At 45.5% G+C, this 19,635-nt stretch overlaps 1 protein-coding gene across 5 annotated transcripts; it reads left to right on the top strand.

Moving 5' to 3' along the window:
- The first annotated feature begins 1,340 nt into the window (after window positions 1–1,340).
- tent4a (terminal nucleotidyltransferase 4A) lies at window positions 1,341–18,252 on the top strand. 5 transcript variants are annotated; one of them, XM_068575557.1, is made up of 13 exons: window positions 1,341–2,214; window positions 5,456–5,579; window positions 6,991–7,037; window positions 7,137–7,257; window positions 8,100–8,207; window positions 10,207–10,335; window positions 11,263–11,476; window positions 11,686–11,812; window positions 11,900–12,003; window positions 12,313–12,488; window positions 13,498–13,656; window positions 14,138–14,299; window positions 14,943–18,252. In XM_068575557.1, exons 1-13 carry the CDS (start codon window positions 1,352–1,354, stop codon window positions 15,099–15,101), a joined length of 2,493 nt encoding a protein of 830 aa, XP_068431658.1. In that variant the 5' UTR covers window positions 1,341–1,351; the 3' UTR covers window positions 15,102–18,252. The 5 variants fall into 5 exon arrangements, with proteins under 5 accessions (XP_068431658.1, XP_068431659.1, XP_068431657.1 ...); XM_068575558.1 differs by having other exon boundaries at window positions 12,310–12,488; window positions 14,138–14,191; XM_068575556.1 differs by having other exon boundaries at window positions 12,310–12,488.
- Window positions 18,253–19,635: the final 1,383 nt, after the last annotated feature.

Genomic DNA, 19,635 nt, shown 5'->3' with positions numbered 1-19,635 from the left:
CCTGGCTGGCACATAGTTTGCTCTGGGGTTTTTTCCCTTGACTCTGTCACATGCTGCACGTGAGTAGCAGTGGTTGGGGAGGAGAGCGGGCATTACGCAAGGCGCGCTCTTCCTCCCTCTCCCTTTTACGTGCACACGCATCCCAGAAGGTGCTGCTTGTGCCTTATGCGGCCACGCCCCCTCTCCATCACGGAGCCTAATGGGCTGGGAGACAGGGCTGTTGCTGGGGCCGGGCTGGTTTACAGAGTACGGGATGATCAACACCACCTGCTGCGTGTTGCCTCTTGAAAATGAGCGTTTGGATCTACTGGCCGCAGAGTACACCTGAAATAATAAACAGACGAGGTAGAAAAAAAGGAGCTCCATTTGCGCTTACTGTTAAGAAGAAAAAAAAACCCTGTGCCCTACCCAGCGGAATGCAGGGTTTGTATGTATGTGAGCAGCCTCTCAAAGGCCAGAGGTTGTGATTATGGCCCCTGGCAGTAAGTGCACAATACACTACACAGCGTGGTCTCCCTCTCTGTCTCATGTTCATGTAAATTGCATTTTGTTGAAGAGTAATGTTTTTGTAAAAAAAGAAATGCTAGGATTTCAAATGTTTATAGTGTGTGTGTGTGTGTATGTTTCTCTCAGAGCTTTCCCTGCTTGGCTTACCAGGAGAGACAGATTCCTTTGATGCACCCCAATATTCACAACTTTGAATATTAATATATATTCATCTACATCATCATTTAAATTTAAATACGCGTCAATACCAGAAATTAAACAGTTAATACGTCGAGCTTCACATTGATGGGGGATGCCCTATGAACCCAGCCACCCTTCTCTTTTCCCGTTGAAGACAGGCTTTACCTCTGCCCTGCTTCAAGAGCCACTGGATCACAATACTCTTAATCATGATTGACGTGGACTTCATTACTTGTTGTTCGATTGAATATTTATTTTAAAAAGTCAAAAAAAGGAAATATGTATTGCGTGCAATTCATCAACCGGCCGGAGGAATGAAGGTGTGGGCGTATGGGGGGCGCAGTCGTCGTTTAAGAAATCCCTCGCAGGGCGCATGCGCATAGATTTGAAGCGAATACGCCATATTGAATTCCCGTAGGAAACGGCGAGCATTTCTCCCCCCTCAGCTAGCGGTGTAAAGGGGGACACTTCATCAATGGTCCTGATTCGGTTTAATGTTGAAATACTTCTCTTCTCGGCACCCAGGACGGAGCAGTGACCTTTGAAGGGGTCCAAAGGCAGCGACGCAGGCTCCACCACGGGCTCGGTAGATACTTGTAGTGAGGGGGGAGGAGGAGGAGGGGGAGAGGGGTGGAGGGGGGTGTTACCAGAGAAAAGAAGTTGAATGGATCCGAGGGTCGCTTGGATTCAGCCCGAACAGAAAGGACCTGCGAACGCCTTATGGATGCACGTCTGGGAGACCTCTCAGGGAGCGCGGACTCTCTCCGCTCAGCACCAGCTCCACAACCAGAACCGCAACCAGTGCGTGAGTTACGCAGCGCTGGACGTTTTAAAAAATGTGGCGGCCGCGGTGGCATCGAGCAAAAGCGTCTGCAGCAGCGGCGGCGGTAGTAACGGTAACCTTACTGCCGGTTTGAGCAACGGCAGCAGCAGCAGCAGCCATCGCGGCGTCATGAACGGCACCGCGATGTCCTCGCTCGGGATGGCCCTGTCCAACGGGAATGTACGTAACTCTTTCACCGCGACGACGAACGCGGCCGCCGACCCAGGTGAGGGGAAGACCCTGACCCAGAAGACGGGACCCGTGTCCTCCTCTTCGCAGGAGCCCCGGATCTACAGCCCTCATTCCGGCTGCTCGCTCGAGAGGACTCCTGGTGGAAATGTGCCGGGCAGCGTGATTATTAATAATAATACAAACGTCGGGGGCGCTGGTCTCCTGTTCAACGCGAGGGACGGCATGGACAATAATGTCAACCTCTACCACCTCCACCACCACCATCACCACCACCACCGTCACCTACAGGAGCACCCGGCTTTCAATCTACAGCAGATTTGCGTGAAGCGCCATCAGGTCCAACCGTCTTTACCCATAAACCACACATACAATCACCACCCGGGCCGAAGGAAAAGTGACAACAAGGCGAGCACTTATGGGATGAATTACTTGCTTTCGAACTGCACTAACGGCAACAACGCGAGCACTTGGACGCCCTGGAAGACGAGGAAGTACAACCCGGGGGTCCTCGGGTGAGTGGAACACTGCGTAACATCAGCCGTTGGCCATTGATTCGAAATGTTAAGAAGCCATTGGTCTTTTTTTATTTATCATTTTTATGCGTGATTTTATATACGTCAAGTGCTCTTGTACATAGCGTTACGACATGATGTAGCTATTCCGTTTCCCAACGCGGTTTACGCTGTCTGCGTAAGTTTACGTAGGATGGCAGCGTAAATTTGAGTTAAGCTGTATGCTTGGATAGTAAAAAAAAAAAAAAAAAAAACATGTCGTAAAACAGTTGCGTAAAGAGACCGGAAGTGCTCAGATTTTTTTCGTCGGCCCAAGTTTGAACTGGGCCGTTAAAAAAACTGATTTAAAACAAACTATTGATGAGTGGGATTTAAAGTCACGCTTTGTTGGGAAAGTGAAAAGCAATATAGCTACTTAATAGCAGCCTCGAGTTCATAGTGTTTTTTAAATTTGTAAACCGGTGATTTATTTAGAAGGTTTTGACCGGATATGACGGTTCTCTACATTAAAGTTAGGGAAACCAGCAATTTAGCAAAAACAAAATTAATGTTTCGGCCAGCAAATAGGATCAAGCCGAATTAATGATAAAACGCAAAAAAAAATTATAAATCCTACAACCTGCCCAGGTCTTCGCTAACGGGGGTTGGATAACATTAAACTCACCTAAATGTTGGGTGAAGTTAACTAAGCTTTGGATCCTGAGCTATTTTCAAATGACTTGATCATGAAGGTGACGTTAATCATCTGCTTACAGCGACAGAGTGATAAAAGGTGGAGCATTTCTATTGAATGTTTCAGTACATTTTATTGCATTCTATCACACTTTTTTAAATATATAAAAGTGAAGTAAACTGTTTATTAATACGTTAGTTTGTGCAATTTTGTTGAAATAACTGTATACGTTCTGCATAGTTTGACCTTTTTGAACCCTGGCTATTCTGGGTAAGGTTATGGTTTACACTCTTTTCACATGTTGTTCTTCATGGAGATGTCTGTCAGGGTGACATAACAGACAGACTGGGACTCACTGTACATATAGCAGCATTGACTAAGATACTTATATAAACACTAATTGAGTACAGCTTTACTGGAGCATACATTTTTCTAATTTGAACCAGACATTTTTTTGTTGATTTGAATGATTATAGTTGTTGCATAAGCCGATGACGCCTACAGTGTTGGTGTCGTAAGAGCGGGTGTAACTGAATATATTCAGATTTGTTTTTTATATTCATAATGGTATTATGCTTTGGCAGAAGCTTTCATCAAAAAGCAATGGCAGAGGACTTCCCAGATGTGTTGCAGGAGCTTGTGATATTTGTAATGGCCGGTTGCACCTATCTGGGAATTTTCTGTACAAGGAATCGGTGTTTGTCATGAAAGCACTTCCACATGCTCGATGTTTAGTTTACCAAATTCAAAGTGAACTAAAAATCTTAAGTTTGTAATTAATACTATATCCTGCTACTAGTATATTAATGTAATGTTTTACTTTCTCTGGGTATATTTGTGTTTGTACTAGTTGTTCTGATGCAAGTTGTGGCTTGTGCCCTAATAGGTCTTGCAGTAGTTTGCCTTCAGGGGCCACTGTTTGAAGTCCCACACAGAGAGATTTGCCCTTCAAATTGGAAATACAAATTCTTCTGTGGTCGTGCTGTCTTGATATTTTGAAGATCAGAGTAGGTTCAGGTTGATAAAAAACTATGGTTACGGACTGCACCTTTTTAAGCACCTTTGACACTGGGCCCTAAAGTTGTTGAAGTGATGTTTGACCCTAAATTCGCTTTTTAGAGACACCTGCAATGGCGATTCTTATTCTGACCATGCCCTGTGTCCACGGTGGACTGTGGGCATGTAAACGCCCTGATTTGCTTGGCAGAGAGTTTTCACCAACGAGTGGGCACATCATGAGCTGACTGCATTTCCTCCAGGGCTCTGGTAATTGATTGCGACAGCCTCCCTGTTCTGTATTTCACACTGACATCATGGCATACATTCCTAGAAGAAGAAAAAAAATGAATAGCCACGGGGTTGAACAGAGTTCCACTGTTGTGAGGCATTTGACCGGTCGGCTATCTATACATGCACCCCTCTGTTGCCAAATACAAACCCATATGGGCAATCATTCTAAAGCTTGTGGCTGATCGGGCCTTTGCATTACTAAAGTTGAGTGAAACACTGAGGGCTGTATAAGCTCTGTGAGGGCTGTGAAGGTTTGAAATACTCAGAAAACCTTAAAGGTTTGTGTTGTTGTACCGGTCTCCTGATAGGGAACACATATCCTCCCTGATGGCAAAATAAGATTTCTACAAAAACTCTCTCCTCCCCCTCTATTTAAAAAAACAAAAAACATGACCACTTTTGTTCTGTCTTATTTCTAGTTTAGTGGTTATGTTGAGCTCTGTGGTTATGGTTTCTGTTATGAATAGGGCTAACTGTAGTATTAAGGTTGGGTTGGAGAAAAAGGCCTGGACGGGAATGATACGTGATCCTCACAAAAACATTGTGTGTTCGTTCTGTCGCTCGTTTCAATTTTGAGCAAGTTTGACTTTCAGCGAAAAAGAAAATGTAGTTTGAGGCTGTTTTTTAAAAATGTAATGATACACAAAGAATCATTTTATTTTCCTGGGCTGCTCATTTTTAATTGAAAGCTACCAGTTCAGGAGACGGAGCGGGTTGTTCTTTAATGAGAAGGTCGGCGGTTTGATCCCCGGCTGCTCCTGTTTGCATGTCGTGCCGCTGAGTAAGAAACTAAAACCCAAGTTGCTCCCAGTGGGCGGGCCAGCCACACATAGTGTCTCAATGGGTGAAGGAAAGGCCAATTGCAAGACAGTGCACTGTGTCCAGTCAAGTAAAAAGTTTTTTTGATGAGCATCAAAATGGATCCAGTGTATTGCTGTGTGTCGTGTCTGCAAGAAAGTAGAAGCTATTGATACTCATGGCATTTCATGTAGAGCGGCATGCGATGACGTTGCTTTGACCCCCGGCTCTGGAATGACGCGATAAGAAGAGGAAGCATATCTGGAGAGAGGAGATCTCCTCACCTGATTGTTGGTTGTGTAAAACTTTGCATTGAGAAATGCAAAACACTCAAAAGCAAAAGACATAAGTCGCACCATGTCCCGCTCCCTCTCTCAATCCAGGTGTCCTACTGCTCTGTGTGAGATGTACCTGTGACTGTGGTGGGAATAACCCTCTTCCTCCTCTCTTTCTCTCTCTCCCTCTCTCCCCTCTCTCCAGACTCCACGAGGAGGTGATGGACCTCTACAACTTCATGTCTCCTCGGCCAGAGGAAGCAGCTATGAGAAAAGAGGTGGTGAACCGGATAGAGATGATCATCAAGGAGCTGTGGCCCACTGCAGATGTAAGAGACACACACACACAAACACACACACCTCTGTTTATTTCAATGAAGAGGATAAATTGTTGAAATCATGTGATCTCACATTATTGTACATCTCTGTTGCAATATTGTGTTTTAACATCAAAATGTATAGTTTTTGTTTTCCGTTAACCTAATTGTTTGCTTTAATGGCGCAACTTGTAGGAATCAAGCAGCATTCGTTAGCCGGCTAACTTAAGCTTTTGTCCAAAAACAAAATTCACATATCCGTGCATATAAAGCTCCTGAAGGGGTCGATCACACCAGACTATAAAATAGAGACTATTTTATAATCAAGACCAGTGACTTTCCGGAGGCTCTACCGATTTGCCTGGCAACGGATCCTAAAACCACATCTCTGAAAGGAAATATGAATAAAGTTTTAATTACTCGCTCCCACCCGTTAAGTCCTGCAAAACGGACACCTCATCGACACTGTTAACAAGTGCTGCTACTTGCTTGCATCACATTAGTTAACAGGCACCATCCTGATGCCAACCGAAGTTTAAATGGACAAAATGAAGTCAAAGAGCAGAAGTTATGTTAAAAAAAAAGAAGTATGTGTCAATGTGCTTTTCTAAAATCGCCTCGTTTAGCTTTTGAAGTGCGCTCGCTTTGCCTGTGTGTAAATGGTGATGGAGGGTCCTGCGGCTGGTTGAGAATTGCGGTGACGTAGCGTTGATGCAATGCCCCTCTCTTTACTTCATCATGTAAAACACGCGCAGTGGTGATTTGTTGGCTGCCAGTCTCCGCTTCTTCCACTGGGAGCCGGAGTGTCAGGGAAATGGATCAAGCCCTTGATTTGTACCAGCCTCCCTTTTCAATTCAGCCTATTAATCCCGGCCTGTCTTTGTGCGACGGCCTCGTCGTATTTACCAGACGGAAAAAGGGAAAGGAGTCCACTCTGCTTCCTTTGGAGAGCTTTTGCTTGCAGACCCCCAAAAGGCTTTTTTTCTTCTCCAAACTATTGTACACTTAATTTAGGAGCTCACCGATATGGAACGCAGAAATGCAGAGTTCTGGATAGTTTGCAAACCTTAAGCTGCATGTACAAATCATTACGACAGATGAGCTGTTGTACGATGTGTATTTATACTATATTATATGACAGTGAACAAGGTTCTTCTGGGGTCTTTTCATACATGACAACATATGGACAGTTGAAAACTGGGGTAGCACATTCATTCAATTAATTGCGGTAACCTGCTGCGTAGCTGAGGCAGTGCATTCTGGGTCGTAGAACGAATGTGCGCGTGGGAACCTGTGGTTGAAGCCGCCCCTCTTCAAGTGCATTCAAACTCTCTCGTTCCTCAGCTGTCTCGAACAGTCAAACCGCACAGATTTATGTATTTATTTAGATATTTCTTCAAATTTATATTTTTTTTCTTCCCAGGTCCAAATATTTGGCAGCTTTAGCACAGGACTGTACCTTCCAACAAGGTAAGACTCTAGTATGAATGATTTAAATGTTCCACCTGGTATATTTTGCTGGCCTGTATTTTAACATCCCGAATGTGTTTTTTTTATTTCCTCCCTCAGCGACATTGACCTGGTGGTGTTTGGGAAGTGGGAGCGCCCCCCGCTGCAAGAGCTGGAGCAAGCTCTGCGCAAGCACAACGTGGCAGAACCGTTCTCCATTAAAGTGCTGGACAAAGCCACCGTGAGTAACCAGGGCGCGCTCTTCACGTCCGGTCCCGAAATAACAGCCGCGCTGGGTTTGCAGCAACAGATGTCCGTCAAAACGCACCGGAGCGACTCGAAACAAAAAAACAGCGTTTTTCCCATCCCATGAGTAACGATCTGGCGCAGGAGACCGGTGTGACAGTTAATTTGGGTCCCCCTGAAGGTTCCACTCTCCAGTCAGCAGTAGAACAGTCCCGGTACATGGGGAACCGATCGTAACAAACCTCGCCAAACCAAAAATTTGGCAGCACTTATGACACTCTGGGGGAAAAAAAAGTTCCTCTGGATTTCAAATGGTCAGTTGGATGTATGAAGCATTGGCTCATTCACCCTTTTTATCTCCATGGAAACATGGCGGGAGGGCGGGCGGGGGGAGAAGAGACTCAATTAGTGTCGTCCATCTGCTCGCGTGATAGGTGGCACGCGCTGCCAGGTATCTGGGGATGTTTTCTTGTCGACCCGTCGATATACAGTTCACAGCGCACTGTAATACTGCAAGAACAGTGGATACTTTGACGGCTCCAGTTCACTTAAAATAAAAAAAACTACTCGACCCAGAAGTCAACGACGCTCCACCGTTTAATGTCTGTTGATTGTTTTCACTCTATTGTTTGAAATGAAAGCATTTATTTTGCAGTGACTGGCCAAACTTTCATTTTTTAAAATTAGCGATTCGGTTCTAAAAAGGCTGTCATTTGAAACGGATTACACACACACACACACACACACACACACACACATACACACATACACACACACACACACAGAACGTGTCCTTCACTGTCATGTTCGTGAGCGCCCTTTCGTCTCTCCCTTCAGGTGCCGATCATCAAGCTGACGGATCAGGAGACCGAGGTGAAGGTGGACATCAGTTTCAACGTGGAGACTGGAGTGAAGGCGGCGAGCTTCATTAAAGATTATGTTAAGGTGAGGCGTGCCTCCCCGCCAGCGAGCACGGTGTGGTTCATCAAGCGCTGCACAGAACTCCATTTGCACCTTTTTTTTGCTTCTTCATTTAAAAAAAAAAGGGGGGATTGTGAACTACATAGATATGGAGGAAGAGAGCAGGAAAAGGTCATGTAGACTTATTTAAATCAAAATAAAAACACCAGAGGAGTCACATAATTGCCTTTTTTTCTTTTTACAGCGGGGTCTAAGTACAGCACTTTGGAAATTCCCTCTGTGAATCAAGCGAGCCAGCAGTTTAAAGCATTTCATTTTACTCCACTCCAATCTTGAGTTGGCACGGCTCATTTTCAAAGTGAAGCTGGGACGAACCCCAGCGACTGCGCTCAGAATAATATCCACTTAACTCCCACTGAGCCTGCGCTGCACGTCGCTGAAAAACCCAGTTGCCAAATCGACTCGGCGGAGGTGAAATGCCGGCGATGGCTCTGACAGAATTCCTGCGGGAGGTGATCTCTGCCTGGCTTTTAGTCTCGGTTGTAGGAGCTGTAACGCAAGAGAGGAATTCCAGGTGCTGATGTTTCCAGGGAGCAGTCGGGTCTTGGCCTTTTTGTGTTGATTTTTTTCTGCACTCTGGTTCTCCGGGTCTACATGTCGGAGCTTGAAAAAAAAGCCCTCTGTTGACAACCACGGTCGGCGTCAATCCAGCGATAGTGGGTGTTGTTAACGCGTGGGTGTGACGGCTTCCAGTGCGGTCTTGTCATCGAGAGGTCACCTGAGAGTTCATCCTCGCACGTCAGCATTTCCACGCAGCCAGCAGCAGTCGGAGCGGCGCATCTCCCAGACCGAGGTTTCACTTCTTAGCGCGGCGAAGCGTGGCGTGAGAAAAACATTGGGTTTCAAGCACTGCTCCATTTTACGATTCTGGGCTGTTTTTATCCTTTGGAAAGAAACGCAGCCAAAATACACATTCAGGGGTTTATTTTACTGCTTTCACATAATTGCGATTTCTCCTAAAATCACCGAAGGTTAGAGGCAGACTATGATCACTTCATTTACTTGTGTTAAATGAAAAAAAGTCAAAATAGTGCTTGAAAACATACTTGAAAGCCTTTAAAGTTCATTGTTTAAATGTCTGTCTGAACACCGGCGTCAACCATGTCCTGCTGTGCTCCGCTGGCACAGATGTGCCCACACGTCCTGTCGTGAGGTTGCTCTAACATATATTTGTGAATCCTTTGCTCTCGTTAGCAAGTCACAGGTCCTCGGAAGCTGCGTTGAACATTTTTGCTTGGTTAAGCAAAGCTAGAAGTATTTATTTTCCAAGTAGGAGGGTATTAATTCCCACACGGCGTTGGTACAACTTCTTATTAGTCAACTGCCTCAATTCACTTTAGAAACCAGATGGATTCACTGTGTTTTCAGCAGGTTTTTGCTGGTGTCTTCGCGTTGAAGTTCCCTAAAATCAAATCAGAACGCGTGATCAGATATTATGGAAATGGGACGCATTCATCACAGCTACTAGTAAAACATGACGTATGTGTAAATCTACCTCCGGCAGCGTTTCTTCCAGAAGCTGTCCCAGAATCTGCCGCAAGATTTATTCCCACGGATACAAATGATCAATATTTAATTGTTGCCTGATAATAATGATTGCTGAGTCAAAACACGGTGAACGTAGTCGAAAAGGAAACTGTAATTGCTCTGCGAGACAAGTCGCCAACCCTTGAATCGCATATCAAGTGAATGAAATTAATATATATCGGCTTCACACCCCTGGCGTTAAGTGACGTAAAAAATAATTAGAATAAGTTGCTTCGTTTCCTTTGAACATAGTGTAGCGCTATCTCCAGCTCGTTTCACTCTATTCATCTCACCAGAAACCCCCATTCCTCCTCAGTGACCCACACCGAGTCATTTAAATCTACTGTCTTTTCATTAAGGATTCTCTCCCCGTTACCTCCTCCAGAGTTTGACTGAATCGGTCGTTCTCACAGCCGTCTCTTGGTCCTCTTCTCAGATGTATCCAGTGCTGCCTTACCTGATCTTTGTGCTGAAGCAGTTTCTGCTGCAGAGGGATCTAAACGAGGTCTTCACCGGGGGAATCAGCTCCTACAGCCTGATCCTCATGGTCATCAGCTTCCTCCAGGTACAGTAAGACACACACACACACACACACACTTTAAAATATGGGGCACACAAGCAGAAAGTTGCCCCAAAGGGAAGGACGTTGTCGCCGTTGCACATTGGAGCAATTTTAGAGGTGATGGCAGTGCTGTGAAAGTGCCGCAGTATTGCACTATAGTAGCCATAGTGTTTTTCAAAGTGGTAATGTAATACCAAAACTGATGGTAGTAGAAATAACAGGATTCGTAGTAGTAGCAGCAGCACCAGACAGTATTGCACTATATTAGCCAGAGTGTGTGTTTTTTTTTTTAAAAGGTGGTAATACCAATGCTGATGGTAGTAGCATTAACGGGATTCCCAGTGCAGCTGTAGAAGTCGCAGTGTTGCAATATATCAGCCATAGTGTGTTTTTTGAGGTGGTAATACTGATGGTAGTATTTATTAGTAGTAGACGGCGTCCCACTTGTCCAGTGTTGCACACAGGCATAGATGGAAATCTTTAAGGCTGACTTGAATGCTTCATAGCCTCATTATAAATTGCTATTAGTTGGTATATTGTTGTGTGTAGAGGATGTGTGTGTGTGTGTTGTTGCAGCGCTGTCCCGGGTGCTGAAACAGGCACAGTCTCAACATAGCCAGCTTTTTATTTTATATGCTGGCATAGGCTCCAGTCTATTAATTAATTTGGTTAAAGGCCAACTCATAAGCACATTTCCTATTCGCCATAATTCATTTTATGGAATTATTGTGCATTTTGTAGCGGTTTTCTGTTTCAAGAGAAAGGAAAAGAAAACCTTGATTTAGATTCAGGTTTAGGAGGAAGTGATAGATTTCCCGCTGAAGCGTTGAAGCTCCAAAGAAGTGTATTAGGGACGACCCTGTAATCGTACCGAATGCGCAGTATATTTAAATGTGTACTAATCCAGCCTTCCTGTGCTTGCACCTTCAGCTCCATCCTCGTATCGATGCCAGGAACCCCAGTGAGAATCTGGGCGTGCTGCTGATCGAGTTCTTTGAGTTGTACGGCCGCCACTTCAACTACTTGAAAACTGGGATTCGCATCAAAAGTGGAGGCGCGTACATCGCCAAAGAGGAGATCATGAAGGCCATGACAAACGGATACAGACCATCCACACTCTGCATAGAGGACCCACTTCTCCCAGGTGTGTGTGTGTGTGTGTGTGTGTGTGTGTGTGTGTGTGTGTGTGTGTGTGTGTGTGTGTGTGTGTGTGTGTGTGTGTATTGCGAGTGTACAGGGATTTACAGTGAGCGGCTCCAATTAAACGGAAGTTGCGAGGGCTTACGACGGCGTCTTGTTTGTCTTGCACCCTTTAAAATGTCTGATTGTTGTGTTTGTCTTTACTCCATGTAGGTAACGATGTGGGGAGGGGCTCCTATGGCGCCATGCACGTCAAGCAGGTGTTTGACTACGCCTACACTGTCCTGAGTCACGCCGTGTCGCCGCTCGCACGCTCGTATCCCAACAAAGACTCTGAAAGGTTTGTAGTCCGTCCAGCCAACAGTCACTAAAGATACCCTGAATGGCATTGGGTCTCTTTTAAACTCACTCTCTCTCCTCCCTGCAGCACCTTGGGGAGGATCATCCGGTTGACCCAGGAGGTTATCGACTACAGGGAGTGGATCATCAAGAAGTGGGGGGGCAGGGATCCGGCACGAACAGACAACCGAGGTACATTTCGACATTTCTGCTGTCGCTTTCCTTGATAATGTCTCGAAACTGAGAGCCAGTGAGGAGCACAGGGTTCAGAGTGGGAAAACATGCTTGCTTTAAATGAAACGCACGTAAGTGGACCGCTGCAAAGAATTTGAAGTCGGTGAATCCCATTAAAAGAAGAATTTTGAAAGGTCACCCACCAACCAGTCTGCTGAGAAAATTAAACTTTTCATATATGAATAATGCATTCCACAGAGCAAAGTGTGTCAAATTGTAAATTACTGAACCTTTCATCTTTTAAAACATTTTTTTTTTTTATAGCAGTGTCACCCCCCAAGGAGCCGGCGCCGGAGCCCGGCGTGCTCGGCGGCGGGGTCGGGACCGAGGAGCAGCAACGGGACTCGGCGTCGCCCCACAGCGCAGACTCGCCCATGTCCATCTCCAGCCCCCAGCAGCACTCCTCAGCCTCCTCCGTCTCCTCGCTGTCTGGATCAGACAACGTGAGACACACACACACGCACACACGCACACACACACACACACACGCACACGCACGCATGATCAGCAGATAAGCGCACGCTGTAAAAGCACTCAGTGTGCTTTTTTTGTGCCTTTTTGTAGGTCAACTGATTGAAAGATATCGTATTTGTTGAGTGAATTCTGACATAATCCACATATAGCTACTCCGCTGGAAGAACCTCGAATCTAATTTAAATGTAGTATATTAATGGAAACATACAGTAGCTAACAAGTGGGGTTTTCTTTATTTTTTCTCATGAAGGGTCTCAATGTAAACGCCTGCACGTTAAAGCTACTGAATCACACATACGCCTGTGAATACATTATCCGCTGTTAGTGCACTCGAGCATATATGATGAATGTGAAATTCACATTAGGGAGCATAGAAGCATTTGGAGTAGTACCATGATGGTTGAGATGATGTTGAGGAGAAGATGACAAATTGAAGGTGCCCGACGCGCTGACGTTCCTGCAAGACGTTGAGAGCAGTTAGAGCTCTGCATAGCATGAGATCATGCAATCGGAGAGAGGCCGTGAGAATCATGAATTCCTCCAGTGACATTAATGAACCACGCATGGCGGCTGCAGCTGCAGCTGCGTACAAACCAGCCAGAAGAGCACACGGTCGCAGGAGTAGCTGGGCGCGGGTGTCTTGTTTGCGCGAGGCCTAAACGTATTTGCAAAGGTTCTGCAGAATAAAAGGGTGAGGCGTGTGGAGGCAGGCATCACAATGCTGTTTTTGAGGAAAAGGAGGCACACATACCTACGGTTTCCCGGAAAATTGCAGTGGAGCTAAGCTTTGTCTTTTTAGCACAGGCGTTCTCCATAACCGAGCATTGAAACCGGCCCCTCAAGTGGGCATGAACGTTCCTGTTGTGTGCAGAATTGGCTCGGATCGCTCCTGGCAGAAAGTACTATTTGCACAACAACAGACGCACTCGTCACATTGCTCATCACAGCCATCTCTTTTGCGTTTGTGTCACACGCCAGGACTCTGATTCAGCGCTGCCGTGTCCCGTCCCGCCTCCCGCCATGCCGCCGTACCCGTCTTTCCCTCCTCTGGGCTTGGCTTTTCCACCGGGCCTCAACATGGCCACCTGCAAGCCCGGCATGGGAGGACACCATCTCCTCTTGCATCCAGGCTCACAGGTAGACACGAGGGATTACACGCACAAAGATCCTGTGTGGAGATGAAGGGAAATAGCATGTCGTGTTCAGAAAACTATATCCAGGGTTCTTATGGTCATTGAAAACCTGAACAGCCATTTCCAGGCCTGGAAAATACAATTCCAAAGGTTTTGTAAAAGTCCTGTAAATGTTTTATTCATGTGTTCATGACGTTCATTTACACTGAGTTTGAAATAATGAAGATGCTTTTAAAAGAAAGAGGCTGAAAATACAAACTATTGTCTCTCATTTGAGTCATTTAACATAGACTGTATGCTTTGAATCCCCATTGTTAGTTTAAATACTCATTTTATCACTTATTACTGTTTACACACATATTTTATTACAGGTCTGGTCATGGAAATCTGGTTTTGAAGTCATGGAAAAGTCTAGATGTTGCTCTTTCCTGTTATTCTCATTGATTGTGTATGTAATACTAATCTGTGTCTCTTTCGTCCTCCAGGCTCGCGTCTCGCTGCCCGGTGGTCTAGCGATGCACTCCATACCTGGCAGACAGGTGTGTATAGACACCGGGCTCCCCCCCTTCTTCCACATGCCCCCCCCAGCCCATGTTCATGCCCCCGCCCCCTCCAGCCCCCAGTCTCCGCCCAGCCACGCGCACAAGGTAGGCGCCGCAAACGCACTCTCAAATGCACTGTCGAGGCGGACTTTATACACACACACACACACACACACACACACACACACACACACACACACAGTACACACTCTACTCTCTCATCTCTGTTTCTCTTCCGTTCTCTGTTCAGTGTGTCATTTATCTTTCACAAGAAAAGTTAAGTTGCCGTCTGTGGTCCTTGAACCTGTCGCTGCTGCTCAGTGGGCTGATGTTACAACATCTGGTGCACCTGTTGCTATGGGAAAGGACAAAAACAGGGACAAAATCCCAGCAGTTTCATTACATTTTTTGTTCATGAGGCCCTCTGACTTATTGAAGGCATTGTTCAACTTTTTGGGAAATGCGCTGATTCACTCTCTTGCCAAGAGTCAGACGACAAATGTTAACTGCATTTAAACAGCGGAGAAAATGTAAAAAATCTCTTTCATCCTCACAACAATAATAATAATAATATGTCAGCAATGTGCAGGTGGCTTTGGTTGGTTGGTGCAGAGCAATTCAGCGTGACAAATCTACTGCATGTTTTTTTTTGTGCTTTTCATCAGTAAAGAAGTTGGATGTGTATTTATTTGTATTCTCTTTCTTTCTCTCTCTTTCTCTCTCTCTCTTTCTCTCCAACACGCCTCAGAACGGAGTCAAGTTCAACGTGAAGGGCTTCCACAACCCGCCGCTGGTCAACAACCCCGTTCTGGCTAACCGCGGACACACACACAGTCACACTCAGTACCACCGCAACACTTGGCGACGCAGAAAGAGGGACAGCCTCCCGGTTAGCCTCAGCAGATAGAAACCACTCCTCTCTCCCTCCGCCACACTTTTGCGCCCCTCCCCCGGCTGCAGAACCTTGTCTCTGCGGTGGAGGTCGGCCACGCGGACCGCCAGGACCGGGACCGGCAGCTTTCAGTCTGCGGCTGCCGCGGCGAGGAGCTCCAGCCCCTCCCGCTCTGCGTCTTCTTCCTGCTATCTCCTCCTGTTCCTTTTCGCCCCGCATGACTTTAGTTCACACATTTGTAGTTTCATCGTTGCGTTACCTTCAGTATTGTGTCCTCATCTTTGTTTCAGGTGTTTTTTTGGGTAATATTTGTAAGACTTGGTTGTGATGCCATTGCCAAGTTCACTTGACCTCGTCTTGACCCTCGCAGCCAAGCTGCCTGTGGTTCAGTATTGTTTTTTTATTTTATTTTTTACAGTTTTTACATTTAAGAACATTTATTTTCATTTGTGCAATAATGTTTTTTTTTTTTTTTTTGAACTAAAGTAAATGCTTATTTAATTTTGTGTGTGTACATGTAAAAGCATTTTTATACAGTTTTATTTTTGTAGAGTTTTAAAATTAGTTTACGAAACCTTTCCCCAGGCAGCATCTCTGGAGTGTGTGTGCACGTGTGTGTGCACATGTGTGTGTGTGCGCCTGTTAGCCGTCAGGTTGAGATAAACCCCCGGTTCAAAGACACCCTACTACCCCCCCGCCATCTCTTTTTACTCTCCCTTTCTTACTTGTGTTCAGTTTGATAAGGAGAAGCGGGGACAGAAAGGGCAAACGGAGCGCTCATCTTCATATTCCTTTCTTTGCTCTTTCATCCATCTTGGGATAAAAGGGTCGAGGTTCCATGTTGAAATTCCTCACGGAGGGTTTCAATTCCTCAATCCAAGTTTGTTTCAGGCGTCGTTTGGAAGGGATGGAAACTGCCAGAGTTGAGGAAGTAATCCCGTTTTGGCCCAGAAGAGGGAGCTTTAGCGGAGCCGCCTCAAGATTGTGTGTTTGTTGTGTCCCTTGTAAGACTGAGTGCTCGTTGCCGTATTTGGTCAGTCCGGGGACGGCTAACAGTGGCCTGCTAGTTTTTTGTCTCGGCCAACTTTCTCTCCTACTGGTGGCGAGTTTTTAAAAAAAAAAAGAACAACGTCCCGGCTGCAGAGTTGTTTTTTTTTTTGGCCTTAAAAAACCCTGTTCTCTTGAACATATATGCTAGTGTCCTTTCATTTCCGTGGTCGTCTTTTTCTATTACATGTTGTAGGAGGGCTTGAGGCCCGAGGAGGCAACAGCTCACCTCATTTGAATTTGAAGATTATAAGAGGAAGCGTGTGCAAGAGAAAAGGGATTGAGATGGAAATCCTCAAATCTCTCCAGTCGAAGAGGGCGTGGTTGTGGAAATCTTAATCCCAGGGCAGAGGTCGACTCATTAGTGCACGTCAACACTAAGATGCTCGGCGATACGGTTTTCTCCTTCGCGGTCCTGGACTAAGGAAAAGGAGAGTGCGGGGCGGTGATAGCGGGTTGGATGGACGCGAGGTCTTCCCCTCGTTGAAAGGGAAACTTTATATTTTGATTCCATTCAGGAATCTCGTGTACATTTGATTGCCAGGTACTTCCACCAATTGTTTGCAATGCCTTCCTTTTTGTGTTTACTCGGATAGCGCGCGTACGCCACTTTATTTTTCCGCGAGCACAACCGGCACGCAGACGGGACTGTGGGGAAAAAGGAAAAAAAAAAGGCGGCAACTCTCCCAGAACACTACACACGCTGGTGTTATTACTATGCAAGTGGATTATTCTAATTATCGTGTCAACTCTCCTCTTTACGTTTTTTTTTTTTTTTTAATCTTTAAAATGACAAACACTGCTCGTTGGACTGAAGTAATGTAACTGACTGTCAAGACTTACCAGCCAACTCATGTGAAACTACAACTCCTTCCCCCTCACCCCTCCTTTGTGTTCCTATGAAGGTCCTGCTGTGCTTCAAAGTCTAGTTTTCTACAGCTGTCAGTCAAACGCGAGGAGCTGGAGGGATGTTTGTGTCAGTGGTTTGGGGTCTGTGTAGTGTGTGTATGTGTGTGACAAAGTGTGTGAGAACATGTCGAGACTTTTAACCAGACGCCCGGCGGCTCCTGAGCGAGTGCACCCCCGAGAGAGCGACTTGCACTCTTGCAGGTGCACTAGAGTGTCCCCCCCCCCCCCCCCCCCTACAATACTTTTACTTTTTACGGAGACTATGTTCAGAACTGTTAAACTATTTGTCCCCCCCCCCTCTTTTTCTTTTATTCTTCCTAAACCATGGCAGCTCTGATCCCACAGTCAAAACCGCACCTATTGCATCAATTCAATCTCAGATGAGGCGTCTCTGTTTCTCACCGACGGCTCACAGGCAAAGCAGATTATGAGCTAATCATCACGTCCAGCGAGGGAAATCCCTCTCACGTTTTAATGATTTGACCGGGAGGTGGGGAAACCAAAATGTAATCAATATGGACGCCACGGGCTCTTCGTGGACGTCCCCGGTCATGCCATCGTACCCGTTCACCCCGTTGGCTCCCTATGAGGCGATCACGTTGGTGCATGAAATGCTCCGTCACATGCAACCTTAGCCCGATTCCTATTAAGTATTATAAACAAGGTTAAATGTAGTTTCAGGCTGCATCCCCCGACGGCTCACATCTGCTTTTTTTTAGCGATTTAGAACCAGCAAAGTGACGCTGAAGGCTGAAATAAAAAGAGGTGAAATTGATGATGGGGAGGTTGTTGACTGGGTCAGAGTTGCAGCAAAAGACTTGACATGCAGTAATCCGAAGGAAAGTCTGTATGGATTCAAATCTCAGCGGTCACACGGCGCTCAGAAAAGTAACAGAGTGGCCCAGACCGCTGAGAGTTTGGTGTTCACACGTAGATGCAATGTAAACCCCCCCCCCCCCCCCCCAACCCCTCCATTGCAACACAATGAGGGATTTTAAACTGGCGGCTGCTGTTTAAAGAGAAGTGGCAGCCCCTCTTTGTCCTGGCTGACTCATGTGAGCGGTGGCCCTCTGAAGGGACACGGGGCCACCGGTGCCAGAGGGAACCACTGCCCAGCTTGTGGTTGTTGTTGTTTTCTTTTTGACATTTTTATGTAAATATATTTTTTTCTATTTTATTTTTTAATAAACATTTTAAAACTGCCAGTCCAGCATTTGTGTTGTGTGTGTTGATTGATCACATGGGCATTTAATGCTGCATTCATACTTAGTACTAATACGAGTACTATATGCAAAAAAATGGCAGCGGTGTGAGACATGAAGCCAAAACAAGCAAAACGAGACTCTAAACCACTGTACACTGAGGAAAATGATCCCTTGTAACGTCTATTGATGCCCTTTATGTTCTCATAGACATTTGATCCATTTTTCATTTACAAATATATCCATTGGTGCAGCTTTAACCTCTTGATTTGTCTCTAACTAGTCTGAAGCGTGTTGGTTTGGTTCCCACCGAGTCCTCCTCAGGTGGCGTGTGAGTCTTTTCATCAACTCGAGGTGGTGCTCATGTGCTGCTTCTGGTGCTGTATTACAAGGACCTCGCAAAAGAAAAAACAAGGTTGCTGAGCTCTCCTGTGTCTTCAGTACACTTGGAACCCCCCTCTCAACCAAACAATAGAGACGCTGGTTTACAAGCTTCACACTGAAGCTGATCCACTTGTCTTAACCTCACTGAAGGATTTGTAGGCGAGAGGGCCCACAAAGTCAGCAGGGACTAGTGAGTCACATGGATCAGTGTTCGGAGCAAGTGAATCTGAGCAACATCAAGAGGGACGACATGGGAAAACAATACTCCAATAAAAACAGAGTTAAGTTAAAGGCTTATCTCCTAAATGCTGTCAATTTATTGAATCTGTCTATTCAGATTGGAAATGTCACGCATATTCACAGAAAATCTAAAAAATAAAGTAAAATATATCTATTTAAATAAACCGGTCAGTGTGGAAAGCAAAGCTGGTGAAATGAACAAAATATGGACTCAAGAATGGTCACAATAGGCAGAATGTGTAAACATAGTCCAACATTTGGGTTGAATTGGAGCAGAAACAACATGAGGTAAAAAAAGGGGCTGATGTCTCAGGAGGAGAAAATAAAAGAGAAGTGAAAGATGAAGGACAATGAGCATAACAAGTACCAGGGACAGGGGAAAGTAACAACTCTATAAATATATATTACAGATTGATAGAGAAGCATAGTTTAGTAATGCAATGAACAAGCTGAATAAAGTTGTGCACGGTCTCTTTAAAATGAGCAGCCAGTAGTAATCCTCAGTCTGAAGGGAGAGTAGAGTCAAGTTAACAGAACACAAACCGTTGTTTCCTGTCATTGTTTCCAATATCAAACATCTATTGAACCATCAGAAGAGAAGTAAAGTCTTCATTTTCCGACTAGATTAACCTTCCACTTATTTTTTGTTGGAAAATGTGTCGGACAAAACGTCAAAAAAAACAACCCAAAATGTTTTGTTTGGCTGTCTGGAAATACAAAATCTGTAAAACATACAGCTGAGATGGACCCGAGTAATGTGTGCCATT

This window comes from Clinocottus analis, unplaced genomic scaffold, assembly GCF_023055335.1.
Source record: "Clinocottus analis isolate CAN_PGR_092001 unplaced genomic scaffold, fCliAna1.0.p SCAF_14, whole genome shotgun sequence".
Classification (NCBI taxonomy): Eukaryota; Metazoa; Chordata; class Actinopteri; order Perciformes; family Cottidae; genus Clinocottus; species Clinocottus analis.
The sequence above is the reverse complement of the archived record's forward strand: the minus strand, read 5'-3'. Positions and strand labels throughout refer to the sequence as shown.

Coding starts and splice junctions, on each gene's coding strand:
- tent4a (XM_068575553.1), top strand. CDS start 1,352: ATGGATCCGAGGGTCGCTTGGATTCAGCCCGAACAGAAAGGACCTGCG. Junction 7,038..7,136: donor GGACTGTACCTTCCAACAAG/GTAAGACTCTAG, acceptor TTCCTCCCTCAG/CGACATTGACCTGGTGGTGT. Junction 11,477..11,685: donor AGAGGACCCACTTCTCCCAG/GTGTGTGTGTGT, acceptor TACTCCATGTAG/GTAACGATGTGGGGAGGGGC.